Source organism: Neolamprologus brichardi, chromosome 5 (genome assembly GCF_056152115.1).
Source record: "Neolamprologus brichardi isolate AB-2024 chromosome 5, ASM5615211v1, whole genome shotgun sequence".
In the NCBI taxonomy this organism is placed as follows: Eukaryota; Metazoa; Chordata; class Actinopteri; order Cichliformes; family Cichlidae; genus Neolamprologus; species Neolamprologus brichardi.
Genome location: NC_142108.1, coordinates 29,937,608 through 29,952,094, shown reverse-complemented (window position 1 = coordinate 29,952,094; position 14,487 = coordinate 29,937,608). Strand labels below are relative to the sequence as shown.

The 14,487-nt window shown below is 38.4% G+C and overlaps 1 protein-coding gene across 2 annotated transcripts in view; it reads right to left on the bottom strand.

The window, feature by feature from the left end:
- Nucleotides 1-14,487, bottom strand: part of LOC102790712 (A-type voltage-gated potassium channel KCND3-like) — a 108,814-nt gene that overhangs the window by 15,107 nt on the left and 79,220 nt on the right. For both annotated transcript variants that reach the window (XM_006782755.3, XM_006782756.3), the window contains exon 3: nt 11,019-11,181. In XM_006782755.3, the coding sequence (XP_006782818.2) occupies nt 11,019-11,181 (163 nt within the window). The remainder of the gene's footprint in view (nt 1-11,018; nt 11,182-14,487) is intronic.

The window sequence follows — 14,487 nt, the reverse complement described above, 5'->3', positions numbered from 1 at the left end:
ACATGATCGGATATCAAGTTACTGGAGGCTTAAACCAACAGGTGTGCAAGAATATGAGGACTTTTAAACAGGTTTAAAACAGTTAAATAATATGTAAATACTTTAATCAGTTTTTAGTCTAACACAGTGCTCTTTTTGAATATATAAAGCTCTCTTATGTTTTATAGAGAAAACAACAATCAAAATCATGAAAGCAATTCTTGGGTAGTTGTAGCTTTAATTGGGATGTCTAACAACAATTTTGCCAAGGCAGTGTAGATTGAATCAAAAAGCTTTTTTTTTTAAATGAATGTCTTCTTTTAACTTTTTATTCTTTCATCTGTAACTTTAGTCTTTATATTTTCTGATTCTTTACAGCTTCGCTTTTTCTAGTTTTTCCTTCCAGTCCATTGATACCGAGTTGTTTGTTTGTTTGTTTTTTATAATTCATTTTATTTGGATCCCTGGAAGAGCAGCAAACTCTGACTAATCATAAATAAAGAATGAAGAATCACGATGATCTCTTTGAAACTCCAATTTTTGGCAGAAAGTTGTGAGACTTTTGAGTCTAAACCCTTCAGATAGATCTTTCTAAAACAGGATAAAACTAAAGAGTCGGTCCACCAAGAAAAGCAACAACAACAAAAAATGGGCTCAAACTAAGAAAAATATAAATGCAACATGAAGCCAAGTCTTGCATTTAATGGTGCTGCAAGCACAAATTGATAATTTGCTGCATTAGTGCCAATTATGCCCATGAGAACCTACTGAGTACAAAATTGCAAAGTCTGTTTGCCAACATTTAGCAGTTTATTTTATTCCCTTTCTGTTGCAGCAAAAATATAAAATTGCTTTAAATAACAGATAAAATAATAGAACAAAGGAGACAGGAAATGAGAGACATTGCATTAAGGATTTCATAAAATGAAGAGGATATTATGACAACTGTAAGGTGAGCTTTATCTTTAACCCCCACTCTCTCTCTCTCTCACTCCCTTTATATACATTTAAGAAACAGGAGATACCGAAGAACATCTGCTTTCCAGACATGATTCAAAAGTAATATTTAGACGCTTCAAAAACCGCCTGTCAAACTAGTGAAGTTGTATAAAAAGCTGGAACCTGAGAGGTAATAATAGTGCTTGTGTATGTACGTGGTCAGTATGTGAAACAGGGGTAAAATGCGAGGATCATTGACTGCTTCTTTCTGCAGCTGAAGAGTGAATGAATTAAGAACCAGTGAAATTACCGTCACAAGCTGCCTGGCTTTATGATTGATCAAAAGTACTACTTGACACAAGAAAGGGAAAAATATGAAAGAATAAGGATCTCTGATTCTTCTGTAAGTGCAAAAGGTTGCGCTGAGCGCCTGTGATGAGCTGCTGAGCCCAAACAGTTCTCTAAGAAACTTTTACTCTAAATACATGAAAACTGCTAAAACCCAGAGGTGTGATTGAGTCTCATTTAGTTCAAAGTTAAAGAAAGTGGAAAATATTGAAGCAGATTAAGTCAAACTGGTTTAAAATCAAGTCCCTGAATAGTTAATAAAGGTATCACACATGGATCAATATTTGTCTAGCTGCAATAAAAATGATTCGTTTTCCAACTGAGCACTGTAGTGTTCATTTTTATGCTGTAAACCATTGTGTATGCTCTTGAACGAACTGCAAACCAGGCCTTTTAAAGGTCAATTTGCTTTTGATGGCCTTAAAATCCCATTGATTTAAAAGTTTGTCTGAGCCCCAGAAGGACTGAATGAATCTTTCATTGAAATATTAGTGAAAATGTAACTGAAAATTCTCCACCAATGATAATGAATTTTGTCCTACAAAACTCATCATCATGAAAATGCCAAACAGAAAAAATTATGTTTGCCACCAAATAATTAGTAAGTAAGTAAAAAATATAAATAAATAACTGAAACAAACCGAGGAATTTTCTTACGTCAGATCAGGGGCGCCCAATCCCAGTCCTCGAGAGCTACTGCAGCTTTTAGATGCATCCCTACTCCAACACAGCTGAATCAAAGGGTTGGATTACCTCTTCAGCATGCCACCAAGTTTGGCAAAGACCTAATAACAAGCCATTCATTTGATTCAGGTGTGTTAGAACAAGGACACATCTAAAAGCTGCAGGACGGTAGCTCTTCAGGACTGGGATTGGGCACCCCTGTGTCAGATTGTACCCATGTTCACCACAGTACCTGTCATAGTCCTGGGTCTGTGACTCAGTGTTTTGATCTTGTATTATTATTTTTAGTAGTCTGTAGTCTCTTCTTGGTTCATGTTTACTAGTGTTTTGCGTTCTGTATTTCTTGCTCTTAGCTTTTGGTCTCTATGCCCCTCATGTTACTCTGTTCCCTTTGTTCTGTCGGTGTATTTCCTGTTTTACTTTGAAGGTCTGTGTCTGATGTTAGTGTATTCACTTTGCATCCTCCTTGTCTTGTCATATTCATTAGGTTCAGCTGTGTCTCCCTTCTGTGTGTAGTCTCCTCTTTGTCCTCTGTGTGTATTTATAAAGTGTGTGTTCTCTTGTACGTGCCACGGGTCCGTCCGTGTTAACTCCGTGTTTTCTCCCTGTGTATCTTACCCCGTGTTTGCTCTGCTCTCCATCTCCTTCAGGTTTCAAATTTGTTTGTTTGATCCTTAGTTTTTCTAGTTCAGGTTTTCTTAGTTCTGATTTTGCCTCCCTTGCTTTTGTTTAGCTTTTGTTATCGTAAGTAAAGCTCACTCGCATCAAGTAAGTGACTGCATTTTGGGTCCTTCTTCATAACTCCACACGGCTTACCTCACTAGCCGTGACAGTACCCAAGTTCATCATGAAAAGAATGTGTCTTCAGTTCATTGTGCCTCATTAATGTATACTAAGAAAGTGTACTAGGAAAATACTACTGTATATTAGGTTTTGGCTGCACAATTTGCAAGTTTAAAAGTTCAAAAAAAGGTAAAAAAAAAAAAAAAAAAGATGGGCGTAAGTAAGTAAATCTCACTTGAATTTCTTTTTGTGCATAATACTTTGTTACTCTTTAAAAGAAAAGATACAACATGTCAATCTTGTAATTAATGCACAAACATGTCTGCTGTTACTGTAGCCAAAAAGCTTCTGTCTTTATCCTTTATTCCAAAAAGTCTTTGCGTACATGTTAGCAAGCTGCAGTTTTACTCTAATGTTCATTTTGGATAGAAAGAACCTTTTAATGACAAGCTTCACGTGCAGCTTAAGCTTGTGATTCTCTTTCAGACTATAAATGTGTGCATGCTAATAGCAACAGGTGCAAGCATTACCTGCACATCCTGTAATGAAATCTTACATTATCTGAGACTTCTAGTCTAACCCTAGACAGACTGGCATTTTTTCTCATGTTGTTGAAAATCTTTTCTACTTCTAGAATATTTTCCTTGGACTGGAATGGTTAGGGTTTTTTTCTTCTTCTTTTGGATTCATAAATATCCCAAAGGTCTCAGGAAGCTCTTTAGATGTAGGCATAATGATGCTACACATTTCAATAACAAAGAGAATAGCAGACACTGGATGTTTGGTGTCACACATATAATGTGATTGATCTGTTTTAACTTCATTTAACCAGGAAGTTCTACTGAGATCAAATTTCACAAGGGATACTTGACCGAGGAAGCAAACATTAAATACAACCTCTACAACACAATATAATGCATACAAATATCCACAACATGAAGCGTAAAACACAAGAGAAAAACACCCACAGCTCTAATTCCCCATATTCCCTACAATGCTTTGAAATTCACTAGTGGCCTCTTTTTTCTGAAATTTTATGTCATTTATATTTTCAAATAATGAAAATGATTAAAAATTTTCTGTCTTTTTCATACAGCTTTCATCTAAAAGAGCTGTTTGAGAGTTGATCATATGTTTGCTTGTTCATATATGTTGGAAAAAGTCCACAGAGTTCAATTTATATGCTTTACTGCTTTATTCCTTACGATACTACTGTAAAATAAAACTGAAAACCCCATGAATGTGTTATTTTTTATGGCAAATGCACTCAAAGCACTTTATACAGCATCTCTCAATCACACAAGCTCTTTCTAACATTCCCACTCTAATGAATGCATTGTGAGCAGCTCGAGGTTAAGTATCTTGGCCAAGGATACTTTCACAGGCAGACTGGAGGAGCCAGGGACAGAACCACCAACCCTCTTATTAGCAGATGACTTGCTCTGCCTCCTGAGCCAAAGCTACCTGAATAAACCTCATTCTTCTATTAAAGTATAAAAATTCTGATGAAAGTATCAAATACTTGATACTTTGTTATTCTGATACATCAAATTCCCTTCAGAAAATTAAAAACAAAGCATGACACTGTAAAAGCGGAGGAGAGGTTACGTTAAAAATCCGTCAAAATCCCAAAAGTTGAAATTCACTAAACTCAACTTTAGAAGTAAATGCCTCCTAAAGGGTGATGAATAAGTATTTCACGGTTGGGGAAGTTCTTTAAGAAAGTTCGGTGTGCCCCGAACGAGCCTCTTCAACAACCTGACTAAAGCCCAGTCATGATTGTGGTGATTTCACTTCATCGGTGGTCTCAGTTGACCGCACAAATCAGACCTATATGCTCCAACATTACCACCCACAGTCTGACAGTCAGACAGCAGAAAGGTTCAAAATGTTCACCTCCAAGACAAGTGAGCCTTGAAACTACTGCTATATAGAGCCCTCTTCCTGTTTTTTCTTTCTTCTACCCCAATAAGACCTCTTACACTTCCTCCTTCTGCTTCCTCGGTCTTCTTTTTATTCTCTTACTCTTTTTACTCTTGTCAGACCTCCATCCCTCTTTCCTCTCTTGCTCCCATCGTCTTGTTTTGCCCTCACGTCTCTGGTCTCAGGACTTTTTTTTCCTTAACAACCTGCCATCTCTCAGTGTGGCTCCACTTGACTTTGCTGTCCCATTACCGGTGTGACCTCAGTCCATTTACTGCCTCAACACTTATCGGCACTCTGACTGCACTGTGCTGCAGTGCTGATTTGCTGAAGGAATAAAAGAGGAACCTGTCTTTGTCATCTGCACGTTTGGTTTTCAAATTATTGGGGAATTAGGAGCATTAGTATCAGGGCAGGGGTTGTTTCTGTGGCTAGTTATATCCTCAGTGGGTTATTGAACTTCAAGACAGACTGTACTTCGCACTGAGGCATACACTCCAGTAGTTAGCAGGCAATAACTATCATTAAGCCCAATTTGGTTTCTCTACTTTCTATTTAATGACTAAGAAGCTACGACGGATACACGAGAAGACCTTTTTGTAAAATCAAATCCCCTGATGACTACATAATTGTAATAGGAACCGAGAGCAGTGTGTGTTTATAGAAGAATGAAGACGAATGAGATCTGGAGAGAAATGGGAGCCCAGAACATATAAAGTAATAAAAGGAAAAGGAATTTTTAAACAGAGTTAACATAACAGATATTTCCCCTTGATTTTTCTTCCTATTGTTTTAAGTTATATTAAAGGCAGAAGAAGAAGAAGTTACTTCATTAGATCAAAAATAGCTCACTGGGGGACACTGTACAAAAACCATGAGCAGTAGTCCATAATTTCTTTATATTTTGCTGGAAAAACAATGAATTGTTTCACTGGTTTATTGAAACATGTGCCAGCATATATATACAGCCATCTTTATTCTTCAGTACAGACTGAACTCTCAGAGGGAAACTTTCCTGTAGTCTTCAGGAATACCCCCAACCCCCCAGAACATTTAAATCTCTTGGCTTCCTGTTAAATCCAGAATTGAATTCAAAATCCTGCTCCTCACATACAAGGTCTTAAATAATCAGGCCCCATCTTATCTTAATGACCTTGTAGTACCATATCACCCTATTAGAGCACTTCGCTCTCGCTCTGCAGGCCTACTTGTTGTTCCTAGAGTATTTAAAAGTAGAATGGGAGGGAGAGCCTTCAGTTTTCAGGCCCCTCTTCTGTGGAACCAGCTTCCAGTTTGGATTCGGGAGACAGACACTATCTCTACTTTTAAGATTAGGCTTCAAACTTTCCTTTTTGCTAAAGCATATAGTTAGGGCTGGACCAGGTGACCCTGAATCCTCCCTTAGTTATGCTGCAATAGATGTAGGCTGCCGGGGGATTCCCATGATGCATTGAGTTTTTCCTTTCCAGTCACCTTTCTCACTCACTATGTATTAACAGACCTCTCTGTATTGAATCATATCTGTTATTAACCTCTGTCTCTCTTCCACAGCATGTCTTTATCCTGTCTTCCTTCTCTCACCCCAACCGGTCGCAGCAGATGGCCCCGCCCCTCCCTGAGCCTGGTTCTGCTGGAGGTTTCTTCCTGTTAAAAGGGAGTTTTTCCTTCCCACTGTCGCCAAAGTGCTTGCTCATAGGGGGTCATATGATTGTTGGGTTTTTCTCTGTATCTATGAAGCGCCTTGAGGCGACTTTTGTTGTGATTTGGCGCTATATAAATAAAATTGAATTGAATTGAATTGTTCCCAGACTGTTCTAGTTAATGTCAGGGTCCAGGCTCTGGGCAGGCTGGTCTACGACTCATAGTTTTGCTTAGTTTTGCCCAGATCCCCAACATCACCTTTGACAGGGTCCCCAACACCACTTGCTGAAATGAAGCTGCAAACCATGACAGAGCCTCTGCTGTGTTTAACAGATGATTGTAGACACTCTTGTACATATTGACAATGAAACAGACAAAATAAACTCAGCTATGTTCCAACCTGTTTCCTCTCCTGCCATTATCTTGTGAGTACAAATTGTGTCAACTCTTGTCCTTTGTCATGTCCTTCTTCATGGTTGTGTGTCCTCCTACTTGGTGTTTAGTTTTCCTGCTCCTGCCCTGCATTTGTGTTGGATTTCATTGTTGTTTTAGTTCATTCCTGTATTCAGAGTCCTGCATCAGGGTCTGTTTTTTGCCTGCTATAACTGTCATATGTCAAGAAGAGCTTCTTGACAGCCACCCTTCCAGCATTTCTAATGAGGCTTCGGTGAACAGTAGACGGATCAATTGAAGGGCCAACTGCATCTCTCAGGGTTGGTGTCGGTGTCTTGTGCTATTTTCTAAGGACATGACTTTGACATACTGTTCATTTGCTCTTTTAGGCCTGCCACTTTTTCTTTTGTCCTCCACTTATGCACTTTAATCCTTTTTTTACCGACACACTGCACACTAAATAATCTAAATATTCTAAATCAGCGGTCCCCAACCCCCGGGCGTTTGGTTGAGGCTCGGGTGTGAAATGTATGGTTTTCAGGGTTTTTATCAGTTTTTAGCGTTATTTTGTTATCGTTTTTATCATTAACTATGTTTTCCTGGGTCTTTTCACGTGTGCTATGAATAAATCCTATTTTTTTTCGGTACCGGTACTAGTTTTATTTTGTTGTATTTATCTGCGACAACTCTTGAGCCAGGGGCGATCGTGGCTCAAGAGTTGGGCCCCGGCTCGGACAGTCTCGGTCGTGTCCTTGGGCAAGACACTTCACCTACCGCCTACTGGTGATGGCCAGAGGGGCCGATGGCGCAATATGGCAGCCTCGCTTCTGTCAGTCTGCCCCAGGGCAGCTGTGGCTACAACTGTAGTTTGCCTTCACCAGTGTGTGAGAGTGAATGAATAGTGGTATTGTAAATTGAGGGGTCCCGAAAAGCGCTATATAAATGCAATCCATTATTATTATTATTATTGTTAAAGGCCGGTCCCTGAAAATATTGTCGGGCATAAGCCAGTCCGTGGTGCAAAGGTTGGGGACCGCGATCTAAATAGCAAAAACACTATTTTATGCTAATTAACCATGTTGTTTTTAGCATCTTTTAATAGATTCAACTAAAGAAGTAGCAAGAAATTATATATTTTTGGGATGTGCCTAAAATTTATAATCTAGAACTGGTTTGTTGCTAACATGTTTATTTGGTGTAAGCACAACACTGGCTCATCCCTTGAGTTAGGAGCCCTTTTTCTGCTTGAATGATTCACAGGTCAGTGTTAAGAGGCTTAAAAAGCAAAAACATTCCTCTGAAAGTGGTCCGATAGAAAGACTGGAAAAACTGAAAATGAGTGAAAAAGCAGACAATGACCAAGATAAACTAAAGCTTCACAAAAACACCAACGTGTGTGAGGGATATTTTGTTGTGTAATAGGATTAAATCCATTTAAAGCCATGACAGAATGTAGCTTGCCATGTTGAAATACCAGAACAAGTTATTTTTTCATTTCCTATTAATCGCAAGGTAACAATTTTTTTAATACATTACCAAGTCCAGACCTACTTTCTTTTTTTTAAATTTTTTTTTATTCACGTGACACTTTAGATACAAACATTTATGCTAAATTACCATATTAAAGCCACCTATAGACCTTAACTCTAATTGCTGAATCAGATTTCTTTCTAAGCACTTTGGCACTTCCGTGTTTGCTTACATTTTGTTGTCCTGTCCGTTGTTTCAACTTTGAACATTAGTTTTTAAGCCTTTAAGCTTTTAAAATGTGAATAATGCTTTACTTGCATCAGGGATTTCTATTGAGGGAAGATCCTCAACGACCACGGCAAAAAGCAGCAATAAAATGTTATTTCTTTTTAATTATCCTTTAACAGCTTAATAATGTTTTTGTAAATTAATTCCTCATTGAGAGTGGGCTATGTTTCCCAGAGAGCCTCCTCACTGCTTTAATAGGCACTATAAGCTTGAAAAGCATCAAAAAGCTAAAAGAACTTCATTAGTGTGAAGAGTTTATGGTCCCTTTGTGGTCTAAAAATGTTTTACAACCACTGAAAGATGATATCTGAAAAAAGAAAATCCTTCAAGATCAATATAAAAAGCAACTTGCACAACAAATGCATGGGGGGAAAAAAGCTGCTGGGTCATGGAGTATATTTGGTCAGCCCTACTGTCAGTCGCTGTTGCTTAGCAACAGTACGACCATGCCCACTTAAGCATGTCAATATCAAAACAATAGACATTCTGTCAATGAACAAGTAACTATTTCATCTGTTATGGAAGTGTTACAGAAGAAGTGCTGCAGAGGTTGTATTTTCTGTATACCACATCAGTGGGAAACAGTGTTTTAAAGTAGCAATGACACAATAAAATAATTTAGTGTGTGATATTGTTATGAAACATACACAACTGGGCAGCCTTTTGAAAATATTATGAAACCAGATGTAAGTACACAAGGTTTTTCTCAATTTCTTGAATGTAAATATTACCAAGACTGACTGAGGTTTGATCTAACAGGATGAATCCAACTTCCCCAGTTCACCAATTCATTGCCTCTATCAGACCTATTTTACTCAGAACTGAGCCTCACTGGACTCAATAAAGGTGCGAGATAGCCCATGCTGTTGTGTTTGAACTGATGGAAATCAGTATATTAATTAGAAAACCGCACACCTAGGATTCTAATATCAGTAAGGATTCAAATCACACTTTTCCCTCCTCAATTAGCTATCAGCAGCTGCTCTCTAACTTAATAGCGCTCTTATCTAGCCCCATAGAAAGGTCAAGCCTACTGGGGGAATTGTAGTGAATGGCTGGCTAACATTTGGTACTTAGTGTGTGTCTAAGAAACACACAACTTGTGTGTGAGTGTGTCTAAAAGTATGTTAAGTTAATGTCCATCTGAAGGGCAACACATTTCTTGTGTGTATGATGGTGCTGAGAAATGTGGGATGAATTATGGTGAAGGACATTCATTCGCAAAGCAGTTGTACAGTTCCTAATTGGGGTCAGTCTCTTTCACCAGCACCTTTTTTTAAGTTGGTAAAACACCCGTGTGCCTTTCATATAAACGAAACTCATCTGTCATCAAGATCTTTAAACTCACATCATTATTTTAATGATGTGAATAAAACAAAAGGACTTTCAAAAGTTTTTATTCCCATTTCAGGACTAACTATTAGTACCCGCATAGCCAAAAGTTTTACTCAACATTTCATCCTCCCATTTATTCTCATTAACTTAATAATGTGTCATATTGCATTACAACTTTGGCCTTTTGAAAATATTAGTAATATTTGTACAAGATTTAACACAGCCACTGATTTCAGCCACACATATTCCTTAGGTGTGCAACAATACGCATATGTATCGAACAATACAAAATGTTTAATTTGTTTGATCAACGTTCCTTCTGACGGTGCTGTCTGTGTTGAGCGCTCAGTGGATCTGCGCTCGACAGTGCAGCCTAGGCGGAGTAGTCGAACACAGATTCACTGAGCGCAGGCAGAGCCTGAACCTCCCCCACCCTCATTCAGATCTGGCGTTTGGAACTATTTTGGTTTTCATGTGACGTATGACCCTGAAGGTAAGCGCGTCATGGACAAAAGTAAAACAGTATGTTGGATGTGCCACGCAATGCTCAATTATATTGGTGGGAACTACTGCGTTAGTGCAGTTAGCTCGTTAACGTGTTGGCCGTCCAGCCCCACGCACGGGCCGATCCGCGGTAGCTTGTTAACGGAGATTTGCCGTGTTGTGGCGTTAACGTCATTTCAACGAGATTAACGCTGACAGCACTAGTGGGAACACAACGAATATGACTGCACATTTACTCCGACATCATCCTAGTGCAAAGACAAGTGGAAGCAGACAAAAACAACAAGCTACAAACTTTACCCGAGTCATTTAGACAGCCGTTAGCACATGATTCTCCTTATGGGGACCTGATATGTTTAATATGCTGCTGAGAATATAGCCCAGAAGAAGCATATAGTATAGCTTTTATTTTGGAAAGAGCCATTTCTCTGTAATAAACTCTCTTTTCCAAAGATGAGTGATTTCTCGATCAGATAGATTAATTTTTTTATTACTTTGTTGCTTCAGCAACATTAAATTTAAAAACTGTACTTTTGAATTAAAATATATATTTATAATTTTAATAAATGACAAATTAAAAAGGCATGAACATTTTTTTGTATCAAAAAAATATCGAACTGTGACACCAAAGTATCGAACTTAACGGAACCGTGAATTTTGTGTATTGTTGCACCCCTAATATTCATTGTTGTCCCTGTCAAAGTACATAAGATAAAGACACTAACTTGTACCTTCTGAGCACGCCGTTTATCTGCTCTCTGGTTCTGGTGGTAGATGCGGCTGAAGTTGGAGACAATGACAGGGACGGGCAGAGCGATCACCAGGACGCCACTCAGGGAGCAGATGGAGCCAAAGATCTTTCCAGCAATTGTCTTTGGCACCATGTCCCCGTACCTACAAAAGGAGATAAATGAGAAAGGTTAGGAAAAAGATGAACGTTGATGCATAGTTTCAAATGCACTTTACTGTGTAGTTCTATGCACCTGTTTTAATGTGTTTTGAATATGTGCATGAAGAAATGAGAAAAAAAGAAAGAAAAGATATAAATTGTATAAATTGTATAAAAAGTCCTTGCTCTTTGACTGATGTGAAAAAAAGCTGGCATATTAAAAGTAAGGCTATAGTTTTTGAATACACTTGATATTGTGGTGCTTATTCTACTACTGTAGACAAAGCAGCAATTCACACTGCCTGCCACTCATCAGAAAGGTCAAAAAAAATACAGAATAAACACTGCAGTGGAAAACTGTAAGGACTCCCTTTTCAAGTCTGGACTTTTGTTACACATCACTATAGCAGAAGCAAAACTAAAACAAGTCACATGAGACGAGGGACTGACAAAATAAAACAGGTAGTAGCACGCATACGACGTGCAAGCGTAAAATCGGGATGGGGATAAACAAACATGGGCACATGAGACAGGGGAAACGCGAAAAAGAACATGGGAACAGGTAAGGGAGACAGAACACCGAGACTAGGGATGGGTACCGGTATCCGGTGCCATAAAGAGGAGAGTCCTGGCCCCTAGCCCTGCCAGTGTAGCAGAAATGATGAGGATGATGATGATGGCAGCAGCAGGCGTTCTTCTCTGCGTGAGTAGCTTAATGTTGTTCGTATGTAATTTACGTTGAGTAGGCTAACCACGTTATTACATTAATGCATGTAAGGTGAACTAGCAAACACAATTGTAGTTACATGCGGCTGTCTTCTTGTTTGATGGCAGATACTCCCTTCACCCTGGCCAAAGAAGCTAAAATGACCAAAGAAAAAGTGGGAAACAGCTAAACATGAGAGGTTTTTGAACAAAATTGGTGTTTTTTCCATTGTTTAAGCACTGCTTCCAGCCATGAGTGATGCCATATATGCCCTCTAGCTGCAGAAAAGGCTAACATTGTTATCTTTTTACAAAAAAACAGCTGAACATGAGAGGTTTTTGGACAAAGTGTGTGTTCTCCATTCTTTAAGCACCGGCACCGTTTCAAAAGTACCAGTTTGGTACTGGTATCGGATAAAACCTAAACGATACCCATCCCTAACCGAGACATGACTGCAATAAGAGGGGGAGACACAGAGAATAGCAAACATGGAAACAATAGATTTAACATGGAAGATGCTGAGGACAAAACATAAAGACAGGTGTAAGAAAACAGGAGGAAATAACTAAACAAGAAACACAGAGACAGGACTGAGGGAACAGGAAAATAAGCTGATGACTGATGACCTAAAGTAACTAAAAAAGAACCCAACATAATAACATCCAGAAATAGGCCCAGTTCTCAAACTCAAAATGAATTTAGCAAAATTAAAAAGTCTAAAACACAGAACACTGGGTCACCGACCCAAAACCATGACAGTTACATCCTGTCAACGAGCTTAATGAAGGCCAAGTTTTTTTTTCATGCTAGTAAATAAATAAGCAAATTGATTTTCTATTTTCCATTTTGTTTCTTAAAGAAATTTGCTCACAACTGAATCATGCACCTTGAATGCAGTGCAATTACTGGCTCCGCATTGCAATTCTCAACCTTGAAAATTGAATTGTAAAGGCAAATGCCAGAAACATTCTTGTCATGCTGGTATTGCTTTGTCTGAAAGCTCTGCATGTTTATATAGTTTATCGTTTAAAATCGTAGTTGTGAGACACTATAGTTGACATGGTTAAAGTGGGATATATGCTTTAAACACACAACTGATATCACCTTTTAAGATGCAGTGATGTATTGAAACATGGGCAAACATAATTTGAAACACAGAATATAAGACAAAAACAAAGTCTGTACAATTCCAATAAGCTTGAAAGTCACTATTTGGTATGACCGGCTTTGTTCTTCAACACAACCTTCTTCGGGAAAAGTTCTCCAGGCTTCTTGAAGCTCTTCTTTGGATATTGGCTGTCTTTTGGTCTGTTCTCTCTAAAATCACTGTTAAATATTATATATAATGTTGGGGTCCGGGCTCTCAGGAGGCCAGTACATGAATGGTAGTGCTCCATGTGTGTGTTTTCTCTCCAGACACTCTATGCTTTTAAGGGATAGGCAGTGTTGGGGATCATTGTCATGCTGAAAAATTAAGTTTTCTCTAATCCAGCATTTTCCACATGGAATTCCATGGTGGATCAAAATCTGACAGTACTTTTCTCTTTTCACAATTTCATCACAATTTTTCACAATTTGATAAGATCCAAAACTGTGGAACGAGCTTCCTTTAGAAATTAGACAGGCCAGTTCTTTATCTGTTTTTAAGTCACTCTTGAAAACCCACCTCTTTACCCTGGCCTTTGACACCACTTGAGATGTTGGTTTTTTATTTTTTATTTTAGTTGTTTTTAGGTGATTTAATGCTGTTTTATCTTGTTTTTGTTTTAATATAGGGCTGTTTTAATTTTATGTTTTATGTGTTTTACTTATTTATTTTGCTGTTTTCTGTTATTCTATTGTTTTAACTTATTTTCTGTACAGCACTTTGTTCCTGTGCTGGGTATTTTAAAGTGCTTTATAAATAAAATTGGATTGGATTGGAAGATCCCCACCATTTGCTGAAATGCAGATTCTATCTGTTATAAATAGCCGTAGACACTCACCTCGGGACGTATTGACAGTGACTTGAACCACAAATTTAAATTTTAGATTCATCACTCCACGAGACGTGTTCACACTGATTTTTTTTGTCTTGCTTGTGAGTAATTTGGCATTTCCTCTTTTTTCCCCTCAACAATGGTTTCTTCTGGCTTCGGAGATTAGTCAGAACAGCAGTATAACAGCGAGTGTTTTCAAAGCCATCCACACGGTTCAAATCCACTCGCTGCTGAGACCTTCTCTGTGGCGGCTAGCTGTTCTCCCTGTGCCTTTATGGGTTCCCACCAGGTATTCTGGTTTCACACTTTAACATGGATGTTAGGTTGAATGATAAATTAGCCATAGGTGTGAACGTCTGTCTCCCTGTTAGCTCTGTGATAGATTAGTAACCTGTCAAGGGTGTACCCTGGCTTTTACCCTATGACACCTAGGATAGGCTCCAGCCCCGTCATAACCCTGAACTGAATATGGGGAAGAAAATGGATGGAAAATGTAATCAGTGGGTGTTCATTAGTATGTAAATAACCTTGAGAAAAAAAGTCAATCTAAGAACTAACGGGAAAGACAAGTTACAGTATATGAGCTACAGCTAATTTTAAAGCTAAATAAACCTCATGTAAAAATA